This window comes from Ochotona curzoniae, unplaced genomic scaffold, assembly GCF_017591425.1.
Source record: "Ochotona curzoniae isolate NIBS_2020 unplaced genomic scaffold, NIBS_Ocur_1.0 contig_3520, whole genome shotgun sequence".
Lineage (NCBI taxonomy): Eukaryota > Metazoa > Chordata > Mammalia > Lagomorpha > Ochotonidae > Ochotona > Ochotona curzoniae.
In genome coordinates, this window is record NW_024465894.1 from 21,626,913 (window position 1) to 21,644,221 (window position 17,309).

General features: G+C 46.7%; 1 protein-coding gene across 3 annotated transcripts in view; it reads left to right on the plus strand.

Moving 5' to 3' along the window:
- DZANK1 (double zinc ribbon and ankyrin repeat domains 1) overlaps positions 1-14,672 on the plus strand; it is a 37,866-nt gene extending 23,194 nt beyond the window's left edge. For all 3 annotated transcript variants that reach the window (XM_040981183.1, XM_040981184.1, XM_040981182.1), the window contains 8 exons: positions 3,277-3,380; positions 5,144-5,218; positions 6,140-6,236; positions 6,564-6,658; positions 7,651-7,731; positions 9,184-9,311; positions 13,444-13,518; positions 13,886-14,672. In XM_040981183.1, coding sequence (XP_040837117.1) covers positions 3,277-3,380; positions 5,144-5,218; positions 6,140-6,236; positions 6,564-6,658; positions 7,651-7,731; positions 9,184-9,311; positions 13,444-13,518; positions 13,886-14,057 — 827 coding nt within the window. In that variant the 3' untranslated portion in view covers positions 14,058-14,672. The remainder of the gene's footprint in view (positions 1-3,276; positions 3,381-5,143; positions 5,219-6,139; positions 6,237-6,563; positions 6,659-7,650; positions 7,732-9,183; positions 9,312-13,443; positions 13,519-13,885) is intronic.
- The last annotated feature ends 2,637 nt before the right edge of the window (positions 14,673-17,309 follow it).

A 17,309-nucleotide genomic window follows, 5' to 3' on the forward strand; every position in this document is an offset into this window, starting at 1 on the left:
GGAACCAGGAACCTCTTCCGGGTCTCCCACATGGGTGCAGAGTCCCAAGGCTTTGGGCTGTCCTCGACTGCTTTTCCAGGCCACAAGCAGGGAGCTGGATGGGAAGTGGGGCTGCCGGGATTAGAACCGGCACCCATATAGGATCCCAGTGCGTTCAAGATGACGACTTTAGTCTCTAGGCCACGCCACCATGCTCTTCGGTTTATTTTTATCATTATAAACACATTCCCTTTTCTCCATTTACTTTGGGTGAACAGTAGCCCTTTAAGGTCTGAGTGCTCTAGTTGTAGCTTTGTGGTGTGGTCTGTCACATCGCATGGCGGAGTTTCTTTGTGAAGCACATTGTTACCGCTGTCCACCAACATCTCTTCTTCTGGTGGTACTGTTTATATAATGCAGAAGGCACCACCCTAAACTGTGCCATTCAGTGACTTGACAATATTATCCCTACAGACAGTTTCTAGAACACTGCTATCACCCTAAAAGTGAGCTCTGGACTCTTCTAAGCCATCCCTCCGCGCGTCCCATTTCCCAAGATAGAACCTGGTGACCCTGATCTATCCTGTCTTTATGGGCGTGCCCATCCCAGATGCTTCCTAAATGGGAGCCCACACTCTAAAGTCACTATGTGGCATGTTTTCAAGGTTCTTCTTGGCTGTGGCATGTTTCTGAGTAACAAGCTATTGCATGAACACACAAGTGTGTCATTTTGTTTAGCCATTCATCAGCTGATGAACATTTCCATTTTATTTCCTGTTTGGCTATTTGAATAATGCTGCTGTGAATATGTGCTTCTCCATGGGAATGTATTCCCATCTCTCTCTGCTTTCTACCTAGAAGCAGAGTGGCCGGGTCATATGGCACCTGTAAGTTTGACTTTTTAAAAGAGCTGCCAGACTGCTCTCCAACATAGCTGCACTGATTTGCATTTTGACTGACAGGGTACAAAGGTTCTGATTCATCTATACCCTTGGCAACATTGGTTAGTATATAACTCCTTGGTATAGGCATGCAGATGCACACAAAGTGGTGTCTTATTGTAGTCTTGGTTAACATTTCCCTGAAGGCTAATGATGTCCAGCATAATTCACATGTGCTTTATGGACCTTTTCTGTTTATGTGTGTGTGTGTGTGTCTCTCTCTCTCTCTCTTTCTCTCTCTCTATATATATGTATATATGTGTGTGTATACATATGTGCATACATACACAGAATATCTATATTTTTAATATATACATACTTAAATATACATACATAAATATGTATGCATGTATATAGCTATATGTGTGTATACATATGTGTATATATACACAGAATATCTATATTTTAAATATAGAGATATAAATATATTTATACGTGAATTTAAATTTTTAGATATTTTTTGAAAACTCTGTCAAATACTCGAGCCATGTTTAAAGGTGATTGGTTGTCTTTCTGTGGTTGAGAGGTAAAAGTGCTTTGCCTATTCTGGAACTAGAATCTTTTTTTTTAAAGATTTTTATTTTTATTATTTTTTCATTGGAAAGGCGGATATACAGAGAGGAGAGACAGAGAGGAAGATCTTCCGTCCGATGATTCACTCCCCAAGTGAGCGCAACGGGCCGATACTATGCCGATCCGAAGCCAGGAGCCTCTTCCGGGTCTCCCACGCGGGTGCAGGGTCCCAAAGCTTTGGGCCGTCCTCGACTGCTTTCCCAGGCCACAGGCAGGGAGCTGGAAGGGAAGCGGGGCTGCCGGGATTAGAACCGGCGCCCATATGGGATCCCGGGCGTGCAAGGCGAGGACTTAACCACTTGCGCCACCGCGCCAGGCCCTGGAACTAGAATCTTACCAGATACATGACTTGCAAATATCTTCTATCATTTTGCAAGCTGTCTTTGAACCTGCTTAATGTGTCCTGTAAAGCGTGAAAATGCCAAATTCTCATTTAGTTCAGTTTATCTGAATTTTCTTTCATGCTCATGTGTTGGATCCTACCTAAGAACTCATTACCAAATCCAGGTAACAGGTATTCACTTCCAACATTTCCTCTAAGAATTTTATGGCTTATGGCTTTAACTCTCACATGGAGGTCCTTGATCCATTTTGAGCCACTTTTGTATAGACTGTGAAGTAAGATCTCACCCTCATTCCTTTGCATGGGGCTGGCCACTGGTCCCAATACTATTTGTTGAGAAAATATTTCGTTCTTCCCTGAGTGGTCTTTGCATCCTTGTCAAAAATCAGTTCACTGTAAATACCTTGAGTTACTTCTAAACTTCAGTTTACTTCTCAGTCTGTTCTGAGTCCAGAACCACGTGATTGGTTTTTGCTACTCTGTAATTTGTTTTGAGATGAAGATGACTAAATTTTCTACCTTTGTTGCTTTTCTTCAAGATTATTTTGGCCATTCTGGGTTTTAGAGTTGTCATGTGAGTTTTAGGATTAGGTTGCCAATTTCTAAATAAATCAATCCAGCTGAGGTCTGACAGATTGTGTTGAACCTGGGGACAAGTGTTGCCATATTAATAATACTTAATCTTCAGTTAATGAACATGGAATATACTTCCCATTTGTTTAGCTCTTTTTCTTGCAGGCATGCAGCTTCCAGAGCCTCAGTTCTTGTAGTTTTGTTAACTTTATTCCTTCTTGTAGTTGGCTCCTTTGGATCTATGGATTTACCCAATGCAGATGGAAAATGCTGGGAGGAGAGTTTGCGGGCTTGGGTGACCACAGAATAGTGAGGCGGCAAAGGAGGTTGCTGGCTCCAGTGCAGCGTACCTTCCTCCAGCACGGGAGGTGCCAGAGTAGCCAGGCTCATGTGAAATCCCTTGCGTCATTTAAATGGTGCCAGCCGATTTACATGTGTTTTAAACCCCGTGTAGAAAGAAAGGGGACACACAGGAACTTTCTAGAGTGGTAGAACTATTCTCTGTATTGATTGAGATGTGCACATTTGGCAAGAATTCAAAGTGTAGGTAAAATACTTTGGGGAAAACAAGAATGACGCAAGTTGTATATGGGATAGAATGATGTAAAAGGAAAAGACTTGATGTGTAGCAGTCGAAGTGTTTTCTCTTGAGAATCTCTGATAGTCTGTGGTTAGCCAGGTGTAACAAGGAGTCAGGGGCAGGAAATGGAACTTACTCCTGTACATAGTTGAGCATTAGTAAGGAAAAAACCATCACAGTGTTTGATAAAGGACAGTAAGCTCTCTGAGAATGTCCCAGGCTAGCACCTTCGTTTCTTAGCCTCGGGAGAATTAACTGTATGGCTTGTTTTTGTTTCTGTTTTTTAGGATACTGGCGAAAGCAGGTGGATCACATCTCTGCCCACCTCAGGTCTTATGCTCAGAACAACCCTGAATTCCGGGCCTTGATCGCAGAACCCAGGATGGGAAAGGTGGGTACGCCGAGATGTCTACTCCAGAGTGCCCAGGCTGCACCTTGCTTGCCTGCTTTCCCACATTTCCTTATAGTTCTCTCTGCTGAGCTTTGCCACTGTGAATCACACACACACACACACACACACACACACACACACACACACACGAGTTGTCTCCGGCTCTGTTTCCAGGGCACCTGACCTGAGGCAGTAAGGTTCTGAATGTCTTGTGTTATAGAAATCCTGATGGTCTGAGCTGAAAGTCCCAGAGCAGTTGCATCAGATCATGTATTTAAAATATACACCATTTATATATAATCCAACAGTTATCATAGAAGTTACCATTTAATGGTGCACTCATCATCATCGCTTAAGGCTTTATAGCAACACTATAAGGAAGGAGTATCACCTTCAGGGCAGCTTTTTTTTAATGGTCACAGATTTTCTGCTGGTCCTCCTGCAGATGGAGGAAATTATGCCCCCTCACCTTGAATCTGGATAGGCTTGTGACCAACTGGGAATATGTTGAAAGTGATGCTAAAGGACTTCCAAGACTTGCCCACCTAAAGTTGTGTGGCTTCTTGCACACATCCTCATGAAGCCCAGCCATTCCCTGTGGGAAGCCCAAGCCACCACGGCCATGGGTGCACCTGTCTGTAGCCACAGAGGAAGCCGGTCCTTGAATCACCCCACCTTAAGAGCCAGGTGAGTGGTCTGGCTCTGTGTGGGTCATTCCAGTCCCTCTGTGTCCAGCCTCTTGTGGAAACTGAGCTCTTCTCAGCTGAGGCCTCAATTTGAGGAATAAAGACACAAACATCACTAAGTGGCAGTTTAATGCTACTTCAGCCAAGCTGAAGTGGATAATCAGGACAGCCTTATTGACACCCAGGAAAACTGGGACTCAGATAGGTTTGGCCGCCTGTCCAGGACTACACTGCTAGATTTCAGGGGATTTGGGATCTGGAGAAGGTTCTGGAAGACCTCAAATCCCCGCCCTTTGGTACTACACCACTGTAATAGAACTCTGCACCGCCACTCTGCAGACAGAGGACCTGTCCTCTGTCACAAGACTAGAAGGAACATTTTTAAATCAGCCTGTCTGATTCATATTTAAACCAGCTCACTTGCCAGATACTTTCTATGGTAGTTTGTAAGTTCCTGTCCTCATCTGAGCAGATTAGACCTGCTGGCTGGTTCCATAAGTAGAGATTTATTAGACCATAGCTCAACCCATTTGTTTACTTACTTTCCTTGTCTGAGTTTTTAGGGCAGAGACCGTTTGGCCCCTAGCATGCTCCCCATCCGACTCTTCCTCCAGGCACTTGCTTCCCTTTGGTTGTATTTGGTTCCTCCATCTACTAACAAAGCTGCTCAGCTGTAATACTTCTTAGTTGCCAAGGCCTCTACCTCACTCACCCTCCAGAACACCTTTCCTGAAGTGATGGGTTCCAGTCATGGGATTTGATTAGAGCGTGCCTCTTGAACAAAGTATACATTTCAATTTGCCTTTTTACTCAGTCTTGTTGTCCCTGCCCTCTGATTGGGGTATTGAGTTCATTTATAATTAGTAAAGAGTTATAGGTGTGGCTGGCTTTGGATCTGTCACTTTACTACTTACTACTTATCAAGTTTTTCTCCCCTCTGTTTTTCTTTCCATACCTGCTTTTGCATTAATCAAATATTTGATTAAATTAGGGCTTAACTTCTCATTGTTCCTAGGCTGTTGTTCAGTGAGTCCCATGCCCACAGTTGTGAATTCTATTTCAAACTCTTTTTAAAAGCTTATTTCTGCTACTGTCCACGAAGATGGTTGTGAAGTTAGCATCAGACTGAATTATATTCAAGTCTCAAGCAAGGTAAGTGAACCTTTCGCAACTACTCATTTGCTATCTGATTTGCAATTTATAAAAATGCTTCCCCTCAAAAAGAAAAGTATCAGATATTAGGAAACTCATCAGTAGGCAGGTAATTTCATAGCATTAGGTAAATAAATGAGCTAAAGCTCCAGAGAAGTTAGGTTTCAGGTTCAGAAAAATGTAGGAACAGCAGGAATTATCAGGTTTGTTAATATTAGGTGAACAGGCTGTCTGTGACACAATAGATTTGGGGAAAGACTGAGGAAAATGCTTGCTCATATGCACTTTAACTTACTTGTCTTATATAAAATAAACCAGACTTTGTGACCACGTCACTCTTTATTCTCCCGTGCTGGCTGGGGCATTGCCACAGAGCCTGCAAGTGTGTGATGACTTTATATTAGAGCTTTGGTTGCACCAGACATGCTGGAAGAGACAGATCAATAATTAGCAGGTTGAGAAGATGGGCAAAGAAGGCAAAGAAAAATTGTCCTTAATCCCTGGCTCTGTGCCCAGCAAGGGACTGATGATGTTAATATTGGAATAGAAACCTGGGCCCCACCTGACTCAGCAGGCAGTGCACATCACTGCCTTGTGGCAGAGACCAGTAACTGCCACGGTGCTATTGGAGTAGCTGGGGCAGAGCATCAGGGAGGCCCTTCCAGACATGGCAGTGAGGGAAGCTGGGGAAAGGGCTGAAGGAGCCAGTGGTTGAAAGTCAAGAGTGACTGTAGCTCCATCTACAGGGTGATCTCTGTCTCTCTTCTCTTTCTCTTTTTCTGCGTGTGTATCTCTCACTTTCTCCATAACTCTGCCTTCCAAATCAATTAATTACTGTTTAAGAAAGAGGAGCACATGCTAGTCTCTGTTGGGACATGGCGGCCTCATCATTTATGGTGCTTCGATTTCCTCATTGGCCAGAACCTGTACCTCAGCAAGGCGGTGGCGTTCAGCGACCACTTCCTGAGTACCGTCCCCGAGGGTGCTGACAGGCTGTATGGCAGCAGGTCCAGCTTGGGTGAGTTGCACGCTTCTGGTGCTTTGGAAGTTGCCATCCCAGTCATGGTTCGGTCTTCAGGTTCTTATTTTTTATGGCTTGCCTGAAATCAGGGGGAGCTTTGGAAGTCCTCGGAGAACTTGGGGAGACTGCTCTCCAGGCCTCAAGACTAAAGTCCCTCTATTCCTTCACACTCGAACTCTCCTGATGAATGCAGGGGTGGCCCTAGGCCTGCCAGCCTCAGCCACACAGCAAATGTCACATAGCAGGGGCACTGCCCAGGGGGGAGCCCTGTGTAGGAGGGTGGTGGGCATGGCATCACCTTGGTCCTGGACTCTCCCGTTTCAGTAAGCGACAACAGTATCTCAGACACCACGGAGAAAGCCAGGAGAGCGAGGAACTGTGAGGCTAAAACATTCCGGGAGAAGAAGCAGCAGCTTGCAGTAAGTGCATGCCACATTCCCAACAACTGTCATCTTCAACCTCTTGTTTTAATGCTTGCTTTTGGCCTTAAATGGAGGAATAATTTCTCATGTCCTGTTACTTAAGAAAATGCATTTATTTATGTTTATTGGAAAGGCAGAGTTGCCCAAAGAGAAGGAAAGTCAGAAAGAAAGACCTTCCCTCCACTGATTCATTCCCCAAATGGACAAACTGGCTGGAGCTGAGCTGAGCTGAAGCCAGGAGTAAGGAGCCTCTTCCGGATCTCCCACATGGATGCAGAGGTCCTAGGACTTGAGCCTTCCTCCACTGCTTTCCCATTCACAACAGCAGGGAGCTAAATGGGAGGCAGGGGACCCAGGACTTAAGTTGCTGGCACTGCAGGCTGGGGCTTGCTGCACTACACTTTGGTGCTGGCCCTTCAACCATCATTTTTGAGCATAAACAACAGACACAGTTCTAGGTGATGAAAGTAGAACATTAAAAAAAAGACATGAAGACCTCAGTCTTAATAAGGCTGACACAGTACATTTTCCCATAAGGAATGGGATTCAGTATAAACAAGTGTGTGTGTGCGCACGTGCACACACACATACACACACACACACACACACCCCAAGACCTCCCCTCGGGGCTGGCCTCCAACACAGAATGCAACATGCACCCTTGGTTGCAATTGGTTGCTTTCCCTAGGAATTTGCGTAAGAGAGCTAGTTGTTGGGTTTTGTGATTTTTGTGAAGTTTCTCATAGCATCCTTTGTCCTTTATAAACTGAAGCAGTGTCGTAGGGTCCTTGCCCAAGGCCGTGCATGTTGGTGCTGTGGGCTGTTGAAATCCATACACGCACACACATTCACAAGGGCACACTCAGACCCACCAGTCCCTGCAGCTCAGAGATCAGCTGGTGATGGGGCCGCTGGCCATGGAGCGGAAGCCTCTCCCTTGAGCGTTGGGCCTCAGGTGGGGGCAGCGACCATGTTTTCTGACCCTGCAGCCAGAAGATAGACTCCTGCTGAAGGAAGTGGGACCGACAGGGGAAGGGAGAGTGCCTGTGGTTGAACAGCTGCTGGACGAGGTAAGTGTGGCCAGAATGCAGCCTTCCGTGGGCGGGGGGGGAGTGGTAGGCTGGTTCCCCATCTGCCCCTCTGTGATGACAGGCAACATGTTGCTGCCACTAATGAAAAACTGGGAATGCAGTAAATGGCTTGACAAAAGCTTTCCATTGATTGTCACTTTTTAAAGTTTTAATTTGTTTATTTGAGAGACAGGGAAAGGGACAGAGAGTTCCCACCTGCTGGTTTGTTCCCTAGATGCCTGCCCTGAGCCCGCAGTCAGCTTCATCAGGGCCTCCTGTGTGGGGGCAGGAGTCCAACTTTTTGAACCAGGAAGCTGGAATCTAGATCAAGAGACAGCACTGGATGTTGAATTCCGGTGTTGAGATATGCGATGAGGGTCTTTTCACCAGCAGCTTCACCTCTGCTAAAGGTCCATGCCACTATTTTCCATAGCGGAAAAGATAAGCAGACAGGCACATGTGAACTGCATGCAGGAAGCTGGATAGAGTCCCTGACCCAAGAGCCCATGAGACCTTGAGCCTGGGTTGTTTTGTTTTTGTTTTTTTAAATATTTATTTATTTTTATTACAGTCAGATATATACAGAGAGGAGGAGAGACAGAGAAATATCTCCATCCGATGATTTACTCCCCACGTGACCACAACAGCCAGTGCTGCGCTGATCCAAAACCAGGAGTCAGGAACCTTCTCCAGGTCTCCCACGTGGGTGCAGGATCCCAAGGCTTTGGGCCGCCCTTGACTGCTTTTCCAGGCCACGAGCAGGGAGCTGGATGGGAAGTGGAGCTGCCGGGATTAGAGCTGGTGCCCATATGGGATCCCGGTGCGTTCAAGGCGAGGATGTTAGCCGCTAGGTCATGGGGCTGGGCCCGAGCCCAGGGTTTTCTGAAGAAGCAAGGCTGTCAGGGTACCTACCTCTTCTGTTGCAGAGAATGGAAGTTCTGTCTCTAAGGTTACTGGCAACCTGGACCATCGTAGGCTTGACTTTGCAGTTCCTGATTTTCCTCTCCTTTGATTTTCTTTAAAATATATATGCTTGTTTTATTAGAAAGAGTTGATAGAAAAGGAGAGAGAGCTTTTTCCATGTGTCAGTTCACTCCCCAAATGTCCACAACAGCCAGTGCTGGGCCAGGCCAAAACCAGGAGCCTAAAACTCAATCTGGGTCTCCCACATAGCTGTCAGGACTCAGTTCTTGCAGAGCCATCATCTGCTGTCTTCCAGGCACTTCAGCAGGAAACCAGATAGGTAGCAGAGTGGCCCTCTGAGTGGGGATACTGGCTTCCCAGGCACTAGCTCAATTCATTGCACCATACTACCCACTCCTCTTTGCTCTGAAAGCTATTTCATGTCATTATCTCAGTAATAGGATGTCCTGTTGGACTCAGGAGGGTAACGGCTGGTCCCCATGGAGTGTGGGGCCTCAGGCCATGTTTGTCCTTTTCCTTACGCCGCAGGGAGCAGACCCTAACTGCAGTGATGAAGATGAACGACCTGCTGTCACCGTGGCTGTTGTCAATAAGCATCACGAAGCGATCCCGGTCCTGGTGCAGAGGGGAGCAGACGTAGACCAGCAGTGGGGACCGTGAGTGGGCATGTGGAAGATGGAAGGAACCGTGTCAGTGTGTGGTGCTACCTGCCGCTCGGGGGCTCCGTCTACACACTCTCAACCCGGTCAGCCTGAACCACTTAGAAGCCACTTAAAGCTATTTTGCCTTCATAAGAGGCATAATGGCTTCTGTCTTCCAAAACTTGGACATTTTAAATGTGCCATGGTTGCCTAACATAGTAGCTTTTATGAATGATGTGACATCTTGTTAACTCACTAGTGTATACTTTTTTAAAAATTAGTTCTTTGAAAGGTAGAGTTACAGAGAGAGAGAGAGCCAGGGATCTTCTGTATGCTGGTTTACTCCCCAGATGGCTGAATTGGCAAAGGCCAGGCCAGGCTGAAGCCAGGAGCTTCTTTCAGGTGGGTGGCCGGTGCCCAAGCTCTTGGACCATCTTCCATTGCTTTCCCAGGCTATTAACAGAGAACTGGATAGAAAGTGGAGCAGCCTGGGCATGAACTGGTGCTCACTGGGATGCCAGCATCCCAAGTCGAAGTTTAACCTACTATGCCACAGTACCATCCCCCAGTTTATACTTGTGAGAAGTCATAGATCCTTGAACTGTCGAAAACAATGCTAAGACAGTTTTTGGTGTATTTCCCACGGAAATGCACCCAATCTGTGAACACAGAAAATTCTATGCAGGTGTTGTCAGATGGGGAGGGGGCTGGGGCATCTGAGTTCACTTCATGTGATTGTGACACTTTTCACTGTCCCACCTGTGGGATGGTATGATATGACTTCCCCAGTCGGTTCAACACCGCCTCATGACACCTTAGGATTCTTTTGTAGCTCCTTTGCTACTGACTTGGAAAACCTGAGTTGGAAAGCTTAGGTATGGGTCGTTCATGTTGACTCTCCTTTCCTCCTGACCAAATTGTTGAGGCAGAATTCTTTCTTATAGGAATGTGGCAGGCATCCCACACTGCTGCCTCCTAAACTCTTAACAAGATCAGCTCTTACTGAATGAGAGCTGAGTAGCAAGGCATACAGCCATGTATGCCAGACTTTTAGTATTGTTTTTCATTTCTCTATACACAGAAGACCCATGTTAATTCTTCTGTGTGTATTTTAATAAACTTCTGCCCAAAAGGACAACTCCATCGATAGATGCTAACTTCCTGCTTTAGGTTTATTTTATATCAAAATGTTTTATATGTTAATAGAAAGCTTTGATGGCTGGAATTTATTTCTTCAAGTTTCTTTAGGGCTTACATTCAGCATCTTATGTCAAGTTCTTCATTTATCCATGCTTATATTACCATCATTTTTAATGAAAACAGTACTACCTTATTGTGTGTTAAAGTACACTTTTTTAAAAAAAGGCTTATTTTTACTGGAAAGGCAAAGTTACTGAGAGAGGGAAAGACAGAGAGAACACTTCCATCTACGGACTCACTTCCCAGATGGCCTCAACGGCAGGAGCCAGGAGCTTCATCCGGGTCTCCCACATGGGTACAGTGGTCCAGGTACGTGGGCGATCCAGATGCACTAGTAGGGAGCTGAATCAGAAGCAGAGCAGGTGTTTGAACTGGTGCCCCTGTGGGCTGCTACCATCACAGCTGGCAATCTTTATCCTTTAGCACACAATAATTGGCCCCACTTTGTTTTTAGAATATAAAAACTCACTTTTCTTATAGCATTTAAGCACAAGGGTTTACAATGGTGATCCTGCCTTTCTTGTGGTGACCATTCTGTCACTGTGTTTAGTGCCTTCTAAGATTACTGTCATAACTATAACAATATGCCTAAACCCACTTTTTTACCTTCATTTTTCAATAATATCTCTTGGCTGCCTTACACATAAAAGGTGATCTTAGTGCTTCTGACCAGTCCTTCTGCCTGCCCTCCCCCTCCACCGCACACCGTCTGATAGTGTACACTTACTTATTCTGGAGACCTCTGTTCTTTGTCATACATTGATTCTAACAGCTGAAAAGCCACAAAGGATAATTACATTATAATTGCTACTTAAATATTTTAAGATTTATTTATTATTTTTATTGGAAAGGCAGATATACAGAGGAGGAGAGACAGAGAGGAAGATCTTCCATCCGATGGTTCTCTCCCCAAGCAGCCACAACAGCTGGAGCTGAGCCAATCCAAAGCCAGGAGCCAGGAGCTCTAACGGGTCTCCCACGCAGGTGCAGGGTCCCAAGGCTTTGGGCCATCCTTGACTGCTTTCCCAGGTCAGAGGCAGGGAGCTGGATGGGAAGCGGAACCGCCGAGATTAGAACCAGCACCCATATGGGATCCTGGCATGTTCAAGGAGAGGACTTTAACCACTATGCTATTGTGCCGGGTCTGCTACTTAAATATTTTTACTGCCGAACCAAATAGTGTGCTAGGACTACATCTTCCTTTGTGTGGCCACTCAAGGTGGAATTTTTGTGGTAGAAATGGCAAATAGATTTGCTTTATATTCCATAAATCATTCAGCATCGTGTCACAGTTTACTGTCTTTGCGTTCACCACATCCTTAAGGCTGTCGGGTCTCTTGCTTTTTTCTCCATCACTATTCTTAGATGTATTCTTCTTGGAGCACACTTCTGTGCAGATTCTGCGATTGTCATCAGGGTTTGTGATTGTCATAAACTTCGTTTGCATTGGAATCTACCTGTAGTTATTTTCCAAGTTTTTCCTCTTGGTTTTGACTTTTGTCAGGCATGAGGATAGCTTTGAATAACTTCTTCAGAAAGGTATGTAGCCAGGAATGTTCTGAATCCTTAAAACATCTCAAAATGACTTTGTTTTGATGAATAAATTATTCACTTGATGAATAATTTGAGCGATAATTTCAGTGTTTGAGATCATGCCCTCGAGTTCTGGAAAGCCTTGATCTGCTGATCCCTAGTATTCACCATGGTCTGCGAGAATCCTGGAGGACGTCCATGCATTTGTGGCCTGTTTGCTTCGTGTGGTTTTTAGAGAACAGTGACCCTTTATGCCATGAAATTTTGCTGTTTTTCATTCCACCAATTGGTCCTTTTTTTTTTTTTCTCCTCTAAAACTATATGACAGCATAAATCACTAGTACCATGTGGGCAGCTCCCAGTATATCCTGAATTGTGGAGAACTTCATGTTCTTAATGTTCTTAATGAACTTCATGAACTTCGTTGGCATGAAAGTCATGTCTTTGGGGCACATGTTTGGCACGGTGGTTAAGCTACCATCTGGGGGACCCACACCTCACATCTGAGACCCTGCTCTGCTCCAGACGTGAGACTCCTGCAAATGGGAGGCCAGGAGTGGGTTCCTGCTGCCCACATGGGAGAGTCGGCTGCCTTCTGGACTCCTAACTGCCACGTTTGGGAAGGGACCCACGGGAGAGATCTGTGTCTCTCTGTCTTTCTCTTGGTCTTCCAAACCCCAATTTTAAAAATGTAAAAGTTACATCTTTTTTCACCTCCAGAAAAAAAATCTTCCTAGTATCACTTTAGCATTTTCTTTCTCTGTTTTCCATTTCCATTTTTTTTCCTATTTTCTTTTTCTATGACTATTAGTTGGAAAGTGGAATGCTTGAATTAATCCCTTACCTGTTTTCACGCTTTTCATCCTTTTTTCTTTCTGTTTTAGATATTTGGAACTGTGTTGTCCATCCTTTGCGCTGAATAATTTTGATTTCAACAGTCACATCTTTACTTTCTAAAAGGCACTTTTTGTTGGATCATTCCTTTGTCATAGCCTCATGTTGTTGTGCTGTATTGCCTCCAGGTTTGTGGCTCACTTTAAGTATGTTGTGCTGTGTCTCTTGGCTTTCCTGCTGGGTGCTGCATTCTCCATTGTCCACCCACATGCGGAGTGAGGAGTGCATTGGGCGAGTGGGACTGCTGTAGACCCAACGGAGCTCGTCAGCTGAGGGGGTCCCCCAGCACCAGATCCCCACAGGTCCCTCCCATGATGAGCTGAGCGTGTCTGTAAACTCCTCACCTTCTATGTAGTGCATCGCTCACCCACCTTCACAGTATTCCCCCAGGGGTGTGGGCAAAGAGGGGAGACTTGAGGTTTTTTGCTAGGTTAGTTAAATAGGTCAGTGAGCCCAACCAAGTCCCCACTGGATGGCCTCTTCCATTTGCCCAGGAGTTTTCTTTCCCCTCCTCCAACAGGCTCCGGAATACTGCTCTCCATGAGGCAGCTCTGCTTGGCCTGGCAGGAAGGGCGAGTGTCGTCACACTGCTGGGGTATGTTTCCCAGCCTCTGGTGGCCTTCCCAGGGCTGTAGCCATGTCCCCTCACTGCCTGGATGATCTCAAATAGGGACCCCAGTCCCTGAGCCGCTGTCCCCACGCATGAGCACTACCATGCCACCATGGCTCCCAAACACCAGTCATTAAAGTGTGATCCCCATGAGACAGAGGTGGTTGGAGGGTTCTGATGCAGTGGGTGCCAGCGACCAGGTAGAGAGCCCCTCCGAAGGTCTGAGGATAGAATGGCGCCTGAGGTGGGACCAGGTCAGGGCCCGTGCTGGCCTCTGAGGCGAGAAGAGCAGGTCCTAAGGTCATGTGCCCAGGTCGTCACTTGCACCTCCATGTCTCCATTCCTTTTGTAGATGCAACGCAAGCCTCAGAAAGAAGAATGCACGAGGCCAGACTGCCTACGACCTGGCGCTGGAAACTGGGGACAACCTCATCACCTCGCTCCTAGCCACTAAGTCTGGCCAAGATCTCAAGGACCACGTGAAGCAACGCAGGAAACTTAGCCTGGATGGCCAGGTGCCCTGAGGCCTTCGTGCCCACATCCATCCAGTTCTTGCTAAGGGTCTAACTGAAGTCAGGTGTCAAGGTTGCAAGGAGTTCATGAGATTTTTTTTTTTCCTCTAAAGCTGTATGACAGCATAAATCACGAGTACCACGTGGGCAGCTCCCAGTATACCCTGAATTGTGAAGAACTTTGTGTACTTAATGGTTTATTGGATTTCGGGGGGATTTGGTTTTTTTAGTTTTTATTTTTCAATAGATGGCAATCACATGATTCAAAGGTAAAATGCATCAAGCACTGGGCAGTGAAGTGGCCCTCCCGTGCGTGTTCCCCAGCCACCACTTCCCTCCTTGGCAGCGCTAGTGTCCCTAGGCCCAGCGGTGGCTTTCCAGGATATACACATGCCTATGTGAAGTGTGGTATGTGTGCATGTGCAGTACAGGGATGTCAAACGGAAATGCAGGTAATGCTTGGCACATGCTTCTGGTTGTTTTTTTTTTTTCTGGTGGCTTCAAAGTAATACATGAAGATTGAGCTTATTTAAACATTTATTTTTTTGTATGTTGAACTCATCAAAATTCCTGTTAGCTTGGTTTGATTTTGATGGACAAATCAGCCTGGAATGAACTATTTGCAGAAATGTGCAATTTTGTCTCTTTCTTCCTTCATACAGTTGTGTCAGTCTCTGGGTGGTAATGCTGGAATTACAGAGTCCCTCATAGGATATTTATTAATTTAGAATAACTAATTGAGTTCTATCTGTTCTTTATTTCTTTTTTTTGGGGGGGGTCCTGTCTGCAATTTGGACAGGGGTGCAGAATCACAAGCCTCCCCCTCCCTACTTAGACAATGAGTTAAAAACTAGAGAGAGCCTTGGCAGCTGGGGAGTGAGGAAGTCCCTCTGATGAGGCTTGCTCTGTTTGTCATGGGGATGAGCCTCAGCCTGCAGCTGTACCTCATATCACCAGCCCCGGGCCTCATGTCCCCAGGCCTGAACCTCATGTCCTTGGCCCTGTGCCTCATGTCCCCGGCTCCATGCCTCATGTCCCCAGGCCTAGGCCTCTTGTCCCTGGCTCTGGGCATCATGTCCCCAGGCTTGGGCCTCTTGTCCCCGGCCCCGGGCCTCATGTCCCCGGCCCCGGGCCTCATGTCCCCAGCCCCGGGCCTCATGTCCCTAAGCCTGGGCCTCTTGTCCCCAAGGCTGGGCCTCTTGTCCCCAGCCCTACAGCCATGCCTCATGTCCCTGGTCCCACGGCCATGCCTTGTGTCCCCAGCTCCCATGCCTCATGTCCCCTGCCTGTGCCTTGTGTTCTGGCTCCGTGCCTCGCTCCCAGTGTCACAGCCATGCCTCATGTCCCCAGCTCCGTGCCTCATGTCCATGGTTCTGTGCCTTGTGTCCCCAGCCTCATGGCCATCTCATATCCCCAGCCCCATACCTCATGTCCCTGGCCCCATGTCTTGTATGCCCGGTCCTGCAGCCATGCCTCATGTCTCATCTAGCTAGCAGTGGCACCCAAGCTGGCTAGGGCTCTTCCTGTACTTGGCTCAACTCCCATTCCTCCCGCTTCACGTCCCCTCACCACACCCTGAGGCTCATATCTCCTAGACTGTGCCTGGTTCCTTGTATTCCCCCTTCCTTCTGAAACCACTGACCTAGCCTACATCCTCTCCCTCGATTTGGTGAAATCACTGCCATTCAGCTCTCCCCTCCCCAAGCCCTGTACGCCTCAGCTGTGTCCCCCAGAACTGATGGAGGGGACAGCCACCACTTAAAAGCTTCTGTGGTTTTCCTCCGCTCGAGCTGCCTGTCAGGACGTGCAGTGGTTCCCCAATCGGCCAAAGAACTTGCACAGCTTCCTGAGGCAAGTCCCAGGTGTGTGCAAGGTGGAGGTTTACCCAGCTCTACATAGCACTGGTCACAAACTGGCAACCAGAGAGAAAGCAAGCAGACCTACGAGAAATGAATGCCTTCCTTCCTTTAGTCTGTAAACTCACGTTTATTCCTGGGTTTCCCCCGGTGGAGGAATTTGGAGAAGTCAGGTTTGGTAAATTGTCAGCCATGTGGTGGCAGCACATCAGGCACACCGCCAGATGCCAACTAAATGGGGTTAGGGTACTGAGGGTCCAGTCTTCGTGGGCCACATTTACCATGAATGCAAACAAAAAAGAAACCCCAACACCAAGCACGAACTTATAAGATGCTCCAAAAGTATTTCTGTTGAGCATGATGTATTTGGGGGTGTGGATTCTCTACAGCAGTTCCAGATCTTCATGGTGGTCAACACGATTTTCACTGAGAAGCCAGCTGCTAGCCCTGTTCTGTATGCCCACACCTGACCATGGGATTTCCGTGCCATCCCCACCTCTGCTCTTCACACAGCCATGCTTTGGTCACAGAGCACACCCTGAAGGCAGTGTGCAGGGGGCCTTTCTCCACGCAGTTTTCTCTGAGGGGTTTGGAGTGCCCTAAGATGTCTGAGGAATGTGATGTTTCACTTTTCAACAGCTAAAAACCGCTTGGGATAAGCCAGATCCTCACTCAGATGGGCCTCTTCTCTGAAAACTCAAAGATGTAGCAAACCTTTCACAGACCGAGTGCTTGGTTTGCCCACAAGTCACCTGTGTGTTCTAGAACCTGCTATACTGGTAATATACCCAGAGGCCACTGTATTCCAAATCCCTTGCGTCTAGGAGACCAGGAGTGCCAACATTCCTGGGTGACACTGGGTGATCCAGTATCAGTGGTGTCCCTAATGACGCCTGGGACCCCAGCATCAACAGCCCAAGCTTTAAGGCCACCAAGGGAGCTTGTCTCCCACAGCAAAACCTCACCAGAGTTCCTGGCTCATGGCTTGGTCTGGCCCAGCTGCAGGTGTAATGGGCATCTGGGGAGACGGATGGAATTTCTGTCTCTCTGTCATTCTAGCTTTAAATAGAGATAAATAACAAATCCTTCATGATTTACCTGACCCACTGGTTCAATAGGGGTGTTACAAACTCATTGAATGTTTTGGTCTTCCTCTGCTTAGATTCCTCCACTTATAGTTGGGAAAATGTACTTTGTATTATTTCAGACCATTTAATGTTCACACATGATATGACCTAATGTATCTATCTGGAAAAACTGTGTTTTTGTTCATGGATGGCAAACTGTAGGAAACAGCATGATCTGTGAAACTGCTTTACTGCCCTGCTGCTGTCAGTTGCTTCATCCAATGACAGAAGTGAGATGCTAAGGACTTTGATGACATGTTTCAAATTATTTCCCTCCTTAA